The 19,561-nt window shown below is 38.7% G+C and overlaps 1 protein-coding gene across 5 annotated transcripts in view; it reads right to left on the minus strand.

The window, feature by feature from the left end:
- Positions 1-19,561, minus strand: part of ENOX2 (ecto-NOX disulfide-thiol exchanger 2) — a 271,300-nt gene that overhangs the window by 14,340 nt on the left and 237,399 nt on the right. For all 5 annotated transcript variants that reach the window (XM_036271451.1, XM_036271450.1, XM_036271453.1 and 2 more), the window contains one exon: positions 5,133-5,314. In XM_036271451.1, the coding sequence (XP_036127344.1) occupies positions 5,133-5,314 (182 nt within the window). The remainder of the gene's footprint in view (positions 1-5,132; positions 5,315-19,561) is intronic.

Raw genomic sequence — 19,561 nt, forward strand, 5'->3', positions numbered from 1 at the left:
TGTTGGACAGATCCTTTCAATATTATGTAGTGGCCTTCTTTGTATCTATGTATGGTCTTCATTTTGAAATCTACTTTATCTGATATGAGTATTACTACCCCAGCTTTTATTCTCTTTCCATTTGCTTGAAAGATTTTTGTCCATCCCTTCACTTTCAACCTATGTGAGTCTTTTGTTGTGAGGTGGGTCTCTTGCAAACAACATACATGTGAGTCATGCTTTTCTATCCAGTCAGTTACTCTGTGTCTTTTTTTTTTTTTTAAATCCTCACCCGAGGACATTTTTGCATTTTTTTTTTCAGATAGAGAGAGAGAGAGAGAGAGAGAGAGAGAGAGAGAGAAACATTGACCTAAAAGAGACACATGGAGTAGTTGCCATCCGCACGACCAACCAGGGCCAGGGACAAATTGCAACTGAGGTACTCGCCCTTAGTGGGAACCCAACCCGGGTCTCTCCAGACCGCAGGTTGAGGCTCTAACTGCTGAGCCAATCCGATCAGGGCTATTCTTTGTCTTTTTATCGAAGCATTCAAACCATTCACATTTAAGGTGATAATTGATGTGTACTTATATATTGCCATTTTTGTTTAGTGTGATTATATTTTTCTTCCTATTTCTCCTTGTAATTACAGCAGTCCTTTTAGCATATCTTGCAGTGCTGGTTTGGTGTTAATATATTGCCTTAGCCTTTTTTTTTTTTTAAGTCTGGGAAGCTCTTTATTTAACCTTCTATTTGAATGATAGCCTTGCTGGATAGAGTAACCTTGGATTCAGATCCTTGTTTTTCATGACCTTGATTACTTCATGCTATTCCCTTCTGGCCTGTAGTGTTTCTGTTTAAAAGTCAGCTGAGAGCATTATGGGGTTTCCTTTGTAGGTAACCAGTTGCTTATCTCTTGCTGCCTTTAGGACTCTCTCTTTGTCTTTAATTTTTGGCATTTTAATTATTATGTGTCTTGGTGTGGGCCTTTTGGGTTCTTCTTACTTGGGTCTCTCTGTGCTTCTTGAACCTGAATGCCTTCTTCCTTCACCAAGTTAGGAAAGTTTTCTGTCATTATTTCTTCAAATATATTCTCTAATCTTTGCCCATTTTCGTCCTCTTTGGGTACTCCTATGATGGGAATTTTATTACATTTTCAGTTGTCCCACAGTTCTCTAAAACTCTTTTCCTGTTTTTAAATTGTTTTTTCCTTTTGATTTTCTGATTGGATGATTTTTTTCTACCCTGTCTTCTCATTCACTGATCCGGTCCTCAGCTCCCTCTACTCTGCTGGTTAGTCCTACCAATGTGTTCTTAATTTCTGCTATGTCATTCTTCATTTCCACTTGGTTGGTTTTCAATGTTTCCATATCTTTACTCATGGTGCTGATGTCCTTACTCATGCTGTTGAGCTTCCTCAAGAACATGGCTCTGAACTCTATCTCTGATAATTTGCTTTGTTACATTTCATTGTTATCATCTTCGATAGAGTTCTCTTGTTCTTTCATTTTGGATTTGTTTATTTGTTTCACCATTTTGGCTATCTCAGTGGGTTTTGGAGCCTGCCCAATTTTCCCTGTGGTTGTTGGTGTTCTGTTGTTTGTGGCTCCCTCTACTGGATTTGGATGGGCCTGGGTGGGCCCACGTTAAACACCATTGTCAAGTCTTACTCTCCTGGTTAGATTTGCAAGCCCAGGAAAGGTTCAGTTATCCTCTAGCTTTTTCCTGGAGGCTAGTAGTCTCAGTTACTCCGTGCCTTGCAATGTAGCCCTGGTGTTCTGCATAAGAGTATTTCCAGAGGATGGGATAGATGCTGGTTGTTAATGATCCTCAATTTTCATTTCTTTGTCTCACCTGGGAAAGGCTGAATATCCAGGTGGGGGGCTGCTGCTTTTCCCCACAGCTCTGGGAAGGAGCACACTGGCCACTGTCCTTTGTGGCCACAACTCAGCAAAAACTCTGAGTGTCCTCCAATTCCGGGTGTCCCCACAGAGTTCCAGCCCAGTCTGCGCTCCCTCTGCCGTAGCCCCAAGGTGAGTGGCTGTGGCTATTTATCGCTCTGTCCAGGCTCTCTGTGCTGTGGAGCGGGCTTGGTCTTTATTCTCCAAGGGCGCTGCTCACAGCTAAGACTGCTGCTGTCCGTTGGCTCCCAGCTCACCATTTTTCGCGCCTCCGTAGATCCGACCAGTGTCCCCGGTTATATGGTCCTGTCCTGCTGCTTTTCTGTTGCCTTTTTTCCAAGGATTTGTCTTTATTTAATTGTAATTTCCATTTGGTCCTGGGAGATCATCTGTTTAGCTTCTATTCACTCTGCCTCCATTTTCATATCCTCTAAGCGTATCTTGTACGCAGCTGGGTCGCATAGTGGTGACCAGCACCCTGCAGGTCCTGAGGATAACTGCATCACACAGTCCCTTTGGATACCCGGCTCTATGCCTATGTTATGGACTGCTGGGTTGCACAGGCCTCTCTGGTGCTTCAGCATCCTGCAGGCCCCATGGGATACTCGGGTGCACTGTACCTGCTGGGTTGCTCAGGCCTCTCTGGTGCCCCCGCACTGTGCAGGTCTCGTGGGCGGGCAGGTGGATCACACCAGTCTCTCTTGGGCTCAGGCTTCCCACTGCTCTTGTGAGCTGCTTGACTGCACAGGTCTCTGTGAAGTCCCAGGTCCTGCAGCTGGCGGCTGCGTAGTGCTGCTGCCCGGTGGGGCTCAACTCCTGCTCAGCTTTTGCTGTAGTTTTTGGGGATGGGTCTTAGCTGCTGGTCTTTGCTTATGTTGCCTGGGGATGGATGTCTGCTCCCAAGCCTCTGTTGCTAGGGGTATATCTCGATTCTGATTGGGATGCTACTGTGGGGGATGGTGCTGGGCTCCTGGCTTTCCACAGCTTCTGCAACCAGCACCTTGGGAGCTCCACTACTCTGCACTGGTCTGTGTTGACACAGAGTGTCCACTGGTCCGATGGTGTCAGGTGCACTGGTGGGCTCAGGTTGCTGGACTCTAGCCACTCCCACTACCTCCTCCCAGGGAAGACCTGGGATCTTCCAAAATGGTGGGACGTCCTGGTGGTGCATGGTGAAGTGCCCTGAAGATCCGCTTACCGTGGTTGCTGGCTGCTCCTGTCCACAGCACAGGAACCTTGTGCTCCATGGCTTTGCACTGCAGGAGTTTGGTCGTCCACCTTCACGTCCACTCACACTCACACATGAGTTCACTCTCTCACACACTCACCCGCCCTCCCGTCCTGCCTGCTGCCATCTTCTATATCCTGTGTTCTTGTTAATATTTTAGAAAGAGTCTGAGAAACTGACTTATCTAATTACTTTATTTTCTTATTCCAGCCAGAGGTAAGGGAAGACTGTGTGGACAATATTTTGATTGCTGCACAGAACTGAACTTAATGTTGTAAAGCATCCTTACAAATAGCCATTTTCCAACCCCAAATCAATTTCTATGAGAAAATTAATTTAAAAAGTCCAAATTTCAAAAATGTTACTTTCCATAACAGTAGGTAAGGGACCAGATTCTTTATTATTTATGATTACAACAAATGCTAGTTACTTATCATCTAACATATGCCAAGCATTGTACAAAGGGTTTCATATGCTTGATCTCATTTAATCCTCACAATTTTCCCATGATACATAATCCTGAGGCTTAGAGAGGTTTAGCGGTTTGCCTAAGGTCATTCAGTGGCAGAACTGGGATTTAGACCTACGTTGAGTCAACCCTATAGTCCATGCATATAATCACCATATTAGACTATACATCTTTTTGGATTATATGAGAAATATTTTATTAGTGTTTTCAAGGCTATTTTCTAATAAAAAGTAATCAAAATGAGGGAAATTAATTTTTCAGGAGTTAGAGACCAACCTGCCTCACTGAGGTCTTTGAAGTGATAAAATGAAAAAAAAAGTTCATTTTTAAATTGTGTTTAATTTGCAGAACTGTCCTTATGTGAAATGGTTTCAAAATCAACGTAAGAGAGGAAAACAATAAGAAAATGTTTCCAAAGCCTTGCTTTTCGGAGGCTTGCAAAAGACCATTGGAAAGGCTAAAAGACATAGTACAATGTACGTTGTAAAATTCTTTGAAGTCTAGCTGAGGAGATGCAATTTTTGGTGCAAAGATCTCTGAAGTAATTTCCATGTTCTAATTAAGCTCCTTGGTAACAGTAAAATAAAGGGAAGCATTACCTCACACATTTTGCTAGTAGGAAAGGTGAAATATTAATGTGATATTGCTTGTCATACATGAAGACAATGGTAGCATAAGTAAAAGGAAGATGGGGCTTTTAGTGCCAGATGAGACAACCTTCTTTAAAATTTGTGATTTCCAACCAGCAATAAGCTTTGCTTTAGATAATTCCAAGGCACACCATGAAAAAAAAAATTGCATGATTTAAGTTCTAAGGAAAATGGCTCACAGTGTAGCAAGACAGAAGAGGATAATACACTTACTCAGAAGTACTCTTCCTTTTCTATAATGAGAAAAGATATAGATATCTTTTAAATTGTAGGCTCACTGTAGTGATGATACTTCTAGATATTGAACATCTATTGCACAATGTTGTATTTATGCAATTACAGTAAGATGGACTTATTTAGTTTACTTTTTATACTTGGAAAAATGTGAAGGTAAACTCACATAAATGACTGTGATAACAAAACAAAATAAAAGCAAATTGGTATTATATGCTCAAAGCATTGATACTTAAAAACTCATAACACTCCTGCTCCCATCGAAATCAAGGGTAGGATGCCTGCCATTCCTTCTAAAAGGCTGTATTATTCAGCATTGTATCGACCTGATAATTATGCACCAGCACTTTTTCACATTTAAGTATCTGTGGTTATTCATAAGAACCCCGAGGCCCTGTCCAGATCCCAAAGTTGATTATGTTCAGTGTAGTTTTATAAAATATTTTTTACTGAATGCTCATTCTTTGAAAACTGGTGATCCATTGCTATCATTGTATTAACCAGAATATTTAATTTACTACAATACATAATCCCTTCCTTATCTATTCCAGAGAACAGAGCATCAAGAATTATAAGAGGTTTTCTATCTTATTTGCTTGCAGGGGACCCTTTTACATGTGAAGGGCTGATGCTATTCTTTCAAAAAGTTCAGAAAACCAAAATGCATTTACCTGTTGCATTCCTTGAAGGGCTTGTTGCAGGAGTTTCAACTGCTGTTCCTTGTTTGGGTCATCTTCTCTGTGGGCTTTGCCTTGTTCTTGCTTAAGCAGTTCTACTTCATTCCGATAAGCATCGAGCTGCCAACGGAGGCTGTCATTTTCTTCCTTCAGAGCTTCTGCTTGTGACACTAAGGCTAAACAATAAATATAAAGTAGTGAAACCATATATTGATTCCTTTGAGATTCATCTTATTACCAGGAAAACATCATATTTTGAATTGATATATAAATAGCCTCTGTGAGAAACTTTAGGTCTGAGTTAGCCATGGCAGCCAGGAATGGACACAAAAGCACACAAGCCCATTTTTGCAAATGAAGACAGAATTCAAACACATGAAAGCCCTCATCATGCTTCATACTCTTCACTGCACATATAACTAAGATATTTTCAGGTAACATCAGTTACTTTTATTTGAATTGTAGCAAATGATATGAGCCTTGTAATAGGAAAATATAGAGTTAATTGTCTTGAACTGATGACTGTTCACACAATATTTTCCCTGACAGTTGTTTTGAAAAATGTAGCCTTGACTGGTCGTACAGAGGAAAGGTAAATATAAAAACAAAGACACAAGAGTTCGGTTTTTATTTGATTTTACTTTATTTTTCATATTTATTTATTTAACCTCATCCGAGAATATTTTTCTATTTATCTTCAGATAGAGTGGGAGGGAGGGAGAGAGAAGGAGAGAGAGGAACATCGATGTGAGAGGGACACATCGACTGGTTGCCTCTAGCACAACCCCAACCAGGGCCGGGGACAAATCACAACCAAGGGACGTGCCCTTGACAGGAATCAAAGCTGCGACTCTTTGGTCCACGGGCCGACGCTCTAACCACTGAGCAAAATCTGCCAGGGCCATTTAAATTTTTTTTGGTAATCTTCACCCAAGAATATTTTCCCATTGATCTTTACAGAGAGTGGGAGGGAGGGACTGGGAGACAGGGAGAGAGAGAGAGAGAGAGAGAGAGAGACATTGATATGAGAGAGACACAATGTTTGGTTGCCTCCCACACGACCCCAACAGGCTGGGGATCGAAGGATCGAAAGTACATGCCTGTCCCTGGGAATCAAAGCCACGACTCCACATTCTGTAGGCTGATGCTCTAACCATTGAGGAAAACTGACCAGGGCAAGTCTTCAGTTTTTAGTATAGCTTAGAAGTTGCCACTCCATACTAACAACATGTAAAAAGCTGAACAAACTGAAAAATCAATAACTCTTCTTAGATCATCAGAGGAGTGAACTAAGAGGACAAACCGCTATCCCCAAAACTGGAGAGAGAGTTGGGCAAATACAGAGTATCTCAATGTACCAGACCAGAAACCCATGAATATAAACCTCCACAGGAACTAGTGCCAAAGTAAGAAAATCTAAACTATTTAACTGGCAAACTGCTGAAGTCTCCATATGGACAAGTCTGAGACTTCAAAAGCCAAGGAGAACCAGTCATAGTGAGGTCCCTACACTTTTGTGAGTTTAATCTCTAGGAGCTCAACAAGGTCCTCACAGTGGATATCTGAGAGAAACCCCCTTGTGCTTTCAGCAGGAGGTTGGAGATAGAAACCATTTTGTACACTAAAACATTCTTTTTTTCTTACAAAGGTCTGCCTTCAGAAGAAACTATTTTATTTGAGTCTAACCTGCTTGGGTTTTACCAGAGCCTAAATCACCTGGGGAAGGAAAATATCCAGTTTTAGCCCCCCTCTAGTCATCCTGTCCTACCTAAGGGGGTAGATAAAAAAACAAACAAACAAGGGATGCTTGTAAAGTTCACAGTCCATAGGCAGAGGCTCACTAAAGGACTGAGACCTAATCATAGGACTATAGAATGCTTCCCCTCTCCCACACCTTACTGCTGCACTACTAAAGTCCTATTTACTATAGTTCCTTTTATCTAGTACATCACATCCTGATTTCGACTGAAAAAAATGACAAAGCACACTAAAAGGTAAAAAACAATTGAAAGAAACTAAACAGAAATCAGAATCAAAGTCAGATATAGTAGGAAAGTTGGAATTATCAGGCCTTGAATTTAAAACAAGTATAATTAGTATGCTGGGCTTTAATGGAAAAAGGAAATAACATGGAAAAACAGATGGATAAAGTAAGCAGAGTAATAGGAATTCTAAGAAAGAATCACATAGGAATCTAGGAATAAAAACAACAATATTGTAACAGAGAAGAAAAAAATGTCTTTGATAAGTTTATTAATAGACTGCACAAGCTGTGGGGAAAAAAATCTCTGCATTTGAGAACATGACCATAGAAACTGCCTAACTAAAAAGCAAAGAGAAAAAAGATGGAAACAAACAAACAAACAAAACCACCAGAATATCCAAGAACTGTGGAACAACTAACTACAAAAGATGTAGCACACATGTAATGAGAATATCAAAAGGAGTAAAAGAAAGGAACAGAAGCAATATTTGAAGCAATAATGACTGAAAATTTCCCTGAATTAATGTGAGACACCAAACCACAGACCCAGGAAGCTCAGAGAACATCAAACAGGATAAATGCAAAAAAAAATTACATCTGAACAGACACCTCATCAAAGATATACCAAAGTCAAGTAAGTGTCATCATTTGTTATATGTCATTAGGAAACTGCAAATTAAAACAACAATGTGATATCATTACACACCTAATAGAATTGCCCAAATTCAAAATACAGACAATGCCAAGTACTGGTGAGGATGTGGAGCAAACAGGAACTCTCCTTTACTGCTGGTAGGAATGCAAAATGGGGCAGCCACTTTAAAAAACAGTTTGGTAGTTTCTTACATTAAACATACTCTTACATATAATCTAGCAATCATATTCCTTAGTATTTACCCAAGTGAACCAAAAACTTATGTCTCCACCAAAATTTACACATGGATTTTATAGCAGCTTTATTAATAATTGCCAAAACTTGGAAACAACCACAATATTCTTTAATAGGTGAATGAATAAACTAACTGTGGTATATCTAGACAATGAACTATTTTTTCAGTGCTAAAAATAAATGAGCTATCAAACCATGAAAAGACCTGAAGAAGATACAAATGCGTATTACTAAGTGAAAGAACCAAATTAAAAGGGCTACATACTGTACAATTCCAACAATATGACATTCTGGAAAAGTAAAAACTATGGGTACAGTAAAAAGATCAGTGGTTTCCAGGGGCTAGATAGGAAGGGAAGAATAAACAGTTAGAGCACAGAGAATTTTTAGAGCAGTGGAACTATTCTGTATGATACACAATGGCGGATACATACATTTTGAACATTTGTCCAAACACATACAATGTACAACTCCAAGAATAAACTCTAATGCAAACGATGGACTTCGGGTGATAATGATGTATTCACTGATTGTAATAAGATCACCCTGTGGTGTGAGATGTCAATAGTGGGGGAGGTTGTGTGGGTGTGTGTGTGTGTGTGGGGGGTATTTGGGAACTCTGTGCTTCCTGTTCAATTTTGTTGTGAACCTAAAACTGCTCTAAAATTTAAAGTTTATTAATTAAAGAAAACCTAAGGCAGATAGAAAAACCTAGGTCAAATTTGTTATTTTTAATTATTTTTATTAATTTATTTTTATTATAGATGTTTCTCCTTTTCCCCCCATTGACACCCTCCTCCCCATCCCGACCCCCATCCAGTTCCCAGGTTTGTCATCTATGTCCATTGGTTATGCATACATGCATGAGTTCTGTGGTTTATCTCTTCCCCCCGACCACCCCTTCTTCTGAGGTTTCTCAGTCTGTACCCTACTTCTATGTCTCTGGGTCTTTTTTGTTCATCAGTTTGTTTAGTTCATTATATTCCACAAATAAGTGGGATCATATAATATTTGTCTTTTTCTGCTTGGCCTGTTTCACTTGGCATAATATTATCCAGTTCTCTCTATGTTGTCTCAAAGAATATGAGATCTTCCTTTCTTACAGCTGCATAGTATTCCATTATGTATATGTACCACAGCTTCTTTAAAAAAATCAATTAATTTATTTTTGTTACAGATGTTTCTTCTTCCCCCCCCTCAGATACCCCTCCATCCTCGCCCTGTCCCCAGCTTTGTTGTCCATGTCCATTGTTCATGCATACATACATATAAGTTCTGTGGTTTATCTCTCCCCCCACCCCCTCTTCTTGGGATTGTCAGTCTGTACCCCACTTCCACGTCTCTGGGACTACCCTGTTCATCAGGCTGTTATGTTCATTGTATTCTACAAATAAGTGAGATCATGTGATATTTGTCTTTTTCTGCTTGGTCTGTTTCGCTAGCATAATACTCTCCTGGTCCTCCATGTCGTCTCAAAGGATAAGAAATCTTTCTTTTTTATAGCTGCATAGTACTCCATTGTGTATATGTACCACAGCTTTTGATCCATTCGTCTACTGATGGACATTTGGGCTGTTTCCAGATCTTAGCTATTGTAAATAGTGGTGCTATGAACATGGGGGTACATATATTCTTTCTCACTGGTGTTTCAGGCTTCTTAGGGTATACTCCTAGAAGTGGGATTACTGAGTCAAATGACAGTTCAATTTTTAATTTTTTGAGGTAACACCATATTGTTTTCCACAGTGGCTGCACCAGTCTGCATTCCCACCAGCAGTGTACTAGAGTCCCCTTTTCTCCACACCCTCGCCAACACTTGTTGTTTGATGATTTGTTGATGGTGGCCATTCTGACAGGTGTGAGGTGATACCTCATTGTTGTTTAAATTTGCATCTCTCTGGTGATTAGTGATGTTGAGCATTTCTTCATATATCTCTTAGCCATTTGTATGTCCTCTTTGGAGAGGTGTTTATTTGGATCCTCTGCCCATTTATTAATTGGGTTCTTTGTCTTCCTTTTGTTGAGTTGTATGAGCACTCTCTATATTTTGGAAATTAACCGCTTATCTGATATATAATTGGCAATTATGCTATCCCATATAGTGGGTTCTATTTCCATTTTGATGATTGTTTCTTTTGCTGTGCAGAAGGTTTTTAGTTTGATGTTGTCTCATGTATTCATTTTTTCCTTTGTTTCTTTTGCCTTAGGGGTTGTATCAATGAAAATTCTGCTGCGTATGATGCATGAAATTTTGTTGCCTACATTTTCTTCTAGGATTTTTATGGATTCATGAGTCACATTTAAGTCTTTTATCCATTTTGAGTTTATTCTTGTGTATGGTGTAAGTTGGTGGTCTAGCTTCAATTTTTGCATGTAGCTGTCCAATTTTTCCAAGACCATTTATTGAAAGGGCTGTCATGACTCCACTGTATGCTCTTGCCACCCCTGTCAAATATTGGGCATATTGTCTTGGGTCCATTTCTGGGTTTTCTGTTCTGTTACATTGATCTATCTGCCTGTTCTTGTGCCAGTACCAGGCTGTTTTGATTACAGTGGCTTTGTAGTATAACCTGAAATCTGGTATTGTGATCCCTCCTACTTTGTTCTTCTTTTTCAAGATTGCTGTGGCTATTTGGGGTCTTTTTTGGTTCCATATAAACTTTTGGAGTATTTGTTCTAGTTCTGTAAAATATGTCGTTGGTATTTTGATGGGGTAAATTTAATTATTTATGCTTCTAGAACATTTTTCAAGGTGAAAACTCATAAGAGCTATTTCAAAAATATTTAATCAGAGGATTTCTTTTTTTTTATTATTTTCTTTATTTTTATTTTTTGTACAGATAGAGTGGGAGGGAGAGAGAGAGAGAGAGACAGAGAGAGAAACATCGACGTGAAAGGGACACATCGAGTGGCTGCCACACACACGACCTACCAGGGCCAGGGACAAACTGCAACCGAAGTACATGCCCTTAGCGGGAACCGAACCCGGGTCTCTCCGGACCGCAGGCCGACGCTCTAACTGCTGAGCCAAACTGGCCAGGGCCAGAGGATTTCTTTTACTCAACAAATATTTGTTGAGTATCTTTCATGTTCCAGGCTAATAACTGTGGTAAAAAAATGAGATTCCACTAATCTCTATTGTTTACACTCCAAATTAATGGAAAATTTTATAATTTATTCTGTTTTTGATTCCTAACAGATCATAGGCCCAGAAAAGAGACATTGTCAAAATGGATTAAAATTACAAGTCTGTATATTAAATGTATATGAATGTTAAAAGGTAATTTGACAAAGGTGGGGATTTTGTCAGCTACTTATGTGAAGGGACTTTGGTAAAAGAAAGTGATGAAAATCAAATCTTCAAGATTATTAGTTATAAATGATGGAACAAGATTTTTCTAGAGGGATTTCAAAGACAAGATTCATCCTCTGCACAATGAATGAAAAGAAGTTGTGCTTTACAAAGATTAACTATACAGAAGAAAACCATATTCCAAGGGTAAAACATTCCTTATTCCTAAAAGGAAGCTGTCTCTTACAGAGGTGCTAAATTTAATTCAATGCCTTTAACTAATGGGTTTTCCTAAAACAATTTGGTATTTATGTAGGATGATGTGATCAGATTGTCTATCCAAAGCAAAGAATGCCAATGTAATAGGAAGGGTTCTGGTGAGAAATATTTTTTGGTAGTTTTGAGACATGTTCTCAGTGTCCATATTTTTTTTTCTGTGTATGGCCTTTTTCTTGTATGTGGCTGTTTTGAAATTTATATTTTCGTTTAAAAAATTTCCAGAAGACCTTTGGCATAACACTTTCTATTTATGTTTGGCTTTAATTTCTGCTGTAATCACACAGATTTTGTGTCTTTGAAGAGAAAGCTGTTACAAAGAGATTTGCACTCACAGCACTCCAAATAATAGCTATCTTTGTCATCTCTCCCAGCAGCTGTGATACTTGTTATCTAAGAGCATATTTCTAACAATCACACCACCAAAACAAGATGCTAAAAGTGAAGATGACTGTATATATGAAATGATATGGAAAAAGGGAGCTAACAATCTGCCAAATGGAAAGAAATATTTGATATGCTTGCTGGGTCAGTACCAAAGATAGCATCTTGAGCTGGACTTTGGCTGAACAGCACAGAGGTCAGTTACTCTGTAAATCAAGTGGTTGCTACAGATGGAGTTATTTATTTCTGCTTTGGTTTGCATGTTTGTCCTCTGGCAAGCCACAAGACTCAATACAAAATAGTAATATTTCATTTGCTTGCTGAGTCGATGCCAAGGATAGCATCGTAAGCTGGAGTTTGGCTTCCTACTTTTGTTTCCTCTTGTATAGAAGGCCAGTAATTATGCTCAAGTCCTACAAGTTATGTGGAGAAACATGGAACGGAAAAGGGCAGAGATCTAGGAAAATAGTTAGAAGCATATTTTCCAGTTTAAATGTGAAAATATTTTCCCTCTGAAAAAATGAGGAGTAAAATAAATAAGTGAATGAATGCATGAATGAAATGAATAAAAAAAAAAGAGAAGTGGATACTCCCCTCCTGGGGAAAAGGGCATGCTGATGAGCAGAGATGAATACCTGCTGACAGGAAAGAGCAGATAATAGTATTAGTTTGGACTTGTTACTAAGTAAAAGAAAATGTGATCTCCTATAATGCTACGAAGGGACCCCACTTACAAAATGTATTTCCCACTCTCTGAAATAAGTTTTTTGTTTTCATTTTAATGAGGACAACAAGTCTATACTTTTATAGACTTAATATTAATTGGGCCCATCTCTGTACATTGCCAGAACACTGAAAAGTTCAATATTAACTTTTTTTTTTAAATTCTCACCTGAGGATTCCAAAATGGCAGCAGAGTGAATGGAAGCTACATAGACCATCTCCCAGGACCAAATTGGAAATACAACTAAAATAAAGACAAATCTCCGGGAAAAGCAACAAAAAAGCAGCTTGCAAGGACCATATAACCAGGGACACTGAATTGATCCTGGTAGGATTGCAGAGGTGCGAGATGAGGGCTGGGAGCCCACGAACAGCAGCAGTCTAAGCTGTGAGCAGTGCTCTCGGGGTTAAATGCCCTAGCCCACTCCACAGCCCAGAGAGCCAGACAGAGCACTAAAATAGCCAAAGCCACTCACCTTGGGCTCTGGTAGAGGGAGGGTGGACTGTACTAGAACTGTGTGGGGACACTCAGGATTGGGAGGGCACTCAGACCTTTCACTGAGTTGCGGGTACACAGGACTGTGGCCACCTTACACCTTCCCAGGGTTCTGGGAAAAGGCAGCAGCCCCTCCCACTGAGATTCAACACCACCAAGGTGGGCCATTGAAATGCAAATTGAGGCTCATTAACAACCAGGATCTGCCCCACCCTCAAAAATCCCCTTACACTAAACACCTGAGGAAGTTTTTCATTTAACTGAGAACCAAAGGCTCTTCAAGTCACCACGACTAATAGCCACTAGGCAAAAAGCTAGAGGATAACTGAATCCTTCCTGGGCTGGCAAATCTACCTAGGAAAGTAAGACTTCAGAGTGGTGTTCAACATGGGTCCTCCCACGCTCATCCAAACCCAGTACAGGGAGCCACAAACAGGAGAACACCAACACACACAGGGAAAATTTGGCAGGCTCCAAACTCAACTGGGAGAACCAAATGGTGAAACAAAGAAACAAATCCCAAATGAAAGAGCAAGAGATCTCTACCGAATATGAGATAAATGAAATGCACTTAAGAAAGTTAACAGGGCTAGAATTCAGAGTCATGATCCTGAGGGAGCTCAACAAGATGAGTAAGGACATCAACATCATGACCAAAGATAGAAACATTGAAAATAAACCAATTGAAAATGAAAACCCACCAAGAAGAAATGAAAAATGACATAGCAGAAATAAAGAAAACATTGGAAGGACTAAACAGCAAAGTAGAGGAAGCTGAGGACTGGACCAGTGAATTAGAAGACAGGGAAGAAAAAATCAACCAATCAGAAAACCAAAAGGAAAAACAATTAAAAAAACAGGAAGACAGCTTAAGAGAATTGTGCAACAATTGGAAATGTAAGAACACTCATATCATAGCAGTCCCTAAAGTAGAAGAAAATGAGCAAGAGTTAAAGAATATATTTGAAGAAATAGTGACAGAAAACTTCCCTAATTTGGTGGAGGAAGAAGGCATTCAAGTTCAAGAAGCACAGAGAGCCCTAACTAAAAAGACCAAAATAAACAACACCAAAAAAAAGTCATTAAATGCCAAAAATTAAAGACAAAAAGAAAAAATCCTAAAGGCAGCAAGAGATAACCAACAAGTTACCTACAAAGAAATACCCATAAGGATATAGCTGGCTGCTCAACTAAAACACTACAGGACAGAAGGAAATGACATGATATAATCAAGGTCATGAAAAACAAGGATCTGAATCCAAGACTACTCTATCCCGCAAGGCTATCATTTAAAATAGAAGGTGAAATAAAAAGCTTCCCAGACAAAAAAAAAAAAAAGACCAAGGGAATATATTAGCACCAAATCAGCACTGCAAGATATGCTACAAGGACTGTTGTAATTAGCAGAATAAATGGAAAGAAAAATAAAACTACACTAAACAAAAATGGCAATAAATATCAATAATCACCTTAAATGTAAAAGATTCAATGCCCTGACAAAAGATACAGAGTAGCTGATTGGATAAGAAAGCATAACTCATATATATGTTGTTTACAAGAGACCTACTTCACAACAAAAGACTCACAAAGGTTGCAAGTGAAGGGATAGAAAAAAATCTTTCAAGCAAATGGAAAGAAAAAAAAGCTGGGGTAGCAATACTCATATCTGACGAATTAGATTTCAAAATGAAGGCCATAACTAGAGACAACGAGGGCCACTAGATAATATTTAAAGGATCTACCCATCAGGAAGATATAACCTTGGTAAACATATATGCACCCAATATAAAATCATAAAAATATATAAAAAATCTTCTGGAGAACTTCTAAGGAGAAATCAACAGTAATACAATCATAGCGAGAGACTTCAACACCCCGCTGACATCACTAGGTAGATCCTCTAGACAAAATATTAGCAAGGAAACAGACACTCTAAATGAAGCACTAGACGAAATGCATCTACTAGATATCTGCAGAGAATTACACCCCCAAAAAACAGAATTTACATTCTTCTCAAGTGCAAAAGGGAAATTCCCAAAGATAGACCACATGTTAGGGCACAACGCAAGTCTCTACAAGTTCAAGAAGACCGAAATCATATCAAGCATCTTTTCAGATCACAATGGCATGAAACTAGAAATAAATTGCAAAAGAACATGCAAACACATTTGAACTCATGGAGGCTAAATACCATGTTATTAAACAATGAATGGCTTACCAAGGAGATCAAGGAGGAAATTAAAAACTTCCTGGGAACCAATGAAAATGAACACACAACAACACAAAATCTATGGGATGCAGAGAAAGCAGTTCTAAAAGAAAAGTTCATAGCACTACCGGCCTACCTCAAGAAACAAGAAAAAAAATTTTTTTTATTAATTAATTTTTGTTACAGATGTTTCTCCTTTTTCCCACACTGAATCCCCCCGCCCCCTCCCTCCCTGCCTTTTCCCCAGTTTGTTGTCATGCATATAAGTTCTGTGGTTTATCTCTCCCCCACCACCCCCCTCTTTAGAGGATTGTCAGTCTGTACCCCAATTCCACGTCTCTGAGACTACCCCATTTCTCAGATTGTTATGTTCATTATATTCCACACAAGAAAAATTTCTAATAGACTATCTAACCTCACAACTTAAAGACCTAGAAAGCAAACAAAAAGAAAGCCCCAGTGCAAGTAGAAGGAAAGAAATAGTAAAGATCAGAGCAGAAATAAATGACATAGAGACCAAAAAAACAATTCAAAGGATCAATGAAACAAAGAGAGCGAACCCAAATACACAAAATCAGAAATAAAAGAGGATAAATAATAACTGACACCACAGAAATACAAAGGATTGTTAACAAATATTATGAACAATTATAGGGCAACACATTTGGCAATCTAAACGAAATGGACAAATATCTAGAAACACAGTCTCCCAAAACTGAACCAGGAAGAGATAGAAAACTTAAACAGACCAATAACAACTAAAGAAATTAAAGAGATAATCAAGATTCTCCCAACAAACAAAACCTCAGGCCTGGATGCCTTCATGGGGAAGTTTTACCAAACATTCAAAGAAGAACTAACAACCATTCTCCGCAAACTATTACAAAAAATTCAAGATGGAGGACTTCCAAACTCGTTTTATGAGGCCAGCATAATTCTAATTCCAAAACCAGAAAAAGACACTACAAAAAAAGAAAATTACAGGCCAATATCCCCGGTGAACCTAGATGGCAAAATCCTGAACAAAATACTAGCAAATCGAATCCAGCAATACATCCAAAAAGTTAGTTTTCACCATGATGAGGTGGGATTCATCCCAGGGATCCAAGGCTGGTACAACATTTGCAAATCAATAAATGTGATACACCACATAAACAAAATGAAGAGTAAAAACCACATGATCATATCAATAGATGATGAAAAAGCATTTGACAAAATCCACTACCCATTTCTGATAAAAATGCTCAGCAATGTGGGAATAGAGGGATAATATCTCGACATAATAAAGGCCATATATGAAAGACCTACAGCCAGCATCATACTCAAAGGGCAAAAACTAAAAGTACTTCCCTTAAGAACAGGAACAAGACAAAAATGCCAGCTTTCACCACTCTTATTTACCATAATACTGTAAGTCTTAGCCACAGCAATCGGACATGAGGAAAAAATAAAAGGGATCCAAATTGGAAAACAGGAAGTGAAACTGTCATTATTCGCAGATGACATAGTATTCTACATAGAAAACCCAGTAGACTCCATCAAAAGTTTACTAGACTTGATAAATGAATTTGGCAAAGTAGCAGGATACAAAATTAACATCCACAAATCGAAGGCATTCTTATACAGCAATGATTAAGTCTCAGAAAGAGAAACTAAAAAAAAATCGCATTTACCTTTGTGGCAAAAAAAAAAAAAAAAAAAAAAAAAAAAAAAATTTAAGATACCTAGGAATAAAGTTAACCAAAGAAGTAAAAGACCTATTTGCAGAAAACTACAGGACATTGACCAAAAAAAAAAAGGAGGAAGATATAACAATGTGGAAACACATACCTTATACATGAATTGGAAAAATTAACATCATTAAAATGTCCATACTACCCAAAGAAATCTATAGATTCAATGCAATCCCCATCAAAATACCAACGGCATATTTCACAGAACTAGAACAAATACTTCAAAAAAGACCACAAATAGCCACAGCAATCTGGAAAAAGAAGCACAAAGTATGTGGAATCACAATACTGGATATCAAGTTATACTACAAAGCTAATGTAATCAAAACAGGTTGGTAGTGGCACAGGAACAGGCAGATAGATCAATGGAACAAAACAAAGAACCCAGAAATAGACCCAAGACATAATGCTCAATTAATATTTGACATAGATGGTAACAGCATCCAATGGTGTAAAGACAGCCTCGTCAATAAATGGTGTTGTGAAAATTGGACAGCTACATGTAAAAAAATGAAACTAGACCACCAACTTAAACCATACACAAGAATAAACTTGAAATGGATAAAAGACTTAAATGTGACACATGAAACCATGAAGAAAATGTAGGCAACAAAATTACAGACATCACTTGGAACAGAATTCTCACTGATATAACACCTAAGGCAAGAGAAATAAAAGAAAAATTGAACACATGGGACTACCTGAAACTAAAAGTTTCTGTATAGCAAAATAAACAAGCCTCAAAATGAAAAGGGAACACACTGTGTGGGAGAGCATAATTGCCAATGATACATCAGATAAGAGGTTAATTTCCATAATATATAGAGTACTCAACAAAAGGAAAACAAAAACCCAATTAAATAATGGGCAGAGGACCTAAATAGACACCTCTCCAAAATGGACATACAAATGGCCAAGAGAGATATGAAAAAATGCTCAACATCACTAATCATCAGGGAGATGCAAATTAAAACAACAATGAGGTATCATCTCACACCTGTCAGAATGGCCGCCATCAACAAATCATCAAACAACAAGTATTGGTGAAGGTGTGGAGAGAAGGGGACTCCCCTACACTCCTGGTGGGAATGCAGACTGGTGCAGCCACTATAGAAAACAATATGGTGTTACATCAAAAAATTAAAAATTGAATTTCCATTTGCCCCAGTGATCCCACTTCTAGGAATATACCCTAAGAAGCCCGAAACACCAATCAGAAAGAATATATGTACCCCCATGTTTGTAGCAGCACTATTTACAATAGCTAAGATCTGGAAACAGCCCAAATGTCCATCAGTAGACGAATGGATAAAAAAGCAGTGGTACATATACACAATGGAGTACTACGCAGCGGTAAGAAAGAAAGATCTCTTATCCTTTGAGACTACATGTTTCATCCTAAGTGAAACAAGCCAAACATAGAAAGACAAATATCAAATTATCTCACTTATTTGTGTTATATAATGAACATAACAGTCCGAGTAAGTGGGTATACCCAGAGACATGGATGTAGGGTACAGATTGACAACCATCAGAAGAGGGTGTTGGGGTGAGGTAAGAGATAAACCACAGAACTTATATGCATGTATGCATAACTGATGGACATGGACAACAAAGCTGGGGATGGGATGGGGACAATTGGGAGGAGGGTTTCAACAGGAAAAAAAGGAGAAACATCTTTAACAAAAATAAACTAATAAAAATAAATAATTAAATAAAGTAATCAAAATAAATAAAATAAAATTCTCACCTGAGGATATTTTTCTCTTTATCTTCAGAGTCGGAAGGAGAGAGAGGGAGAGAAAGTGAGAGAGAGAGAAACAGCTACATGAGAGGGACACATTGACTAGTTGCCTCCTGCACATCTCCTGACCAGGGCTAGGAACAACTGCCACAGAGGTAAGTGTCCTTGTCTGGAATCAAACTCATGACTCATTGGTTTTTGGGCTGACGTTCTACCGCTGAGCCAAACCAGCCAGGGCTTAACTTTAAGTAATATATTTGGTCATCAAACAACAAGTGTTGGTGCGGGTGTGGAGAAAAGTGACTCTAAAGGGGACACTGCTGGTGGGAATGCAGACTGGTGCAGCCACTATGGAAAACAATATGGTGTTACCTCAAAAAATTAAAAATTGAACTTCCATTTGACCCAGTGATCCCGCTTCTAGAAATATACCCTAAGAAGCCTGAAACACCAGTCAAGAAGAATATATATATCCCCATGTTCATAGCAGCACTATTTACAATAGCTAAGATCTGGAAACAGCCCAAATGTCCATCAGTAGACGAATGGATAAAAAAGCAGTGGTACATATACACAATGGAGTACTATGCAGCGGTAAGAAAGAAAGATCTCTTATCCTTTGAGACGACATGGAGGGACCTGGAAAGTATTATCCTAAGTGAAATAAGCCAAGCAGAAAAAGACAAATACCAC

This window comes from Molossus molossus, unplaced genomic scaffold (assembly GCF_014108415.1).
Source record: "Molossus molossus isolate mMolMol1 unplaced genomic scaffold, mMolMol1.p scaffold_m16_p_2, whole genome shotgun sequence".
NCBI classification, from domain to species: Eukaryota; Metazoa; Chordata; class Mammalia; order Chiroptera; family Molossidae; genus Molossus; species Molossus molossus.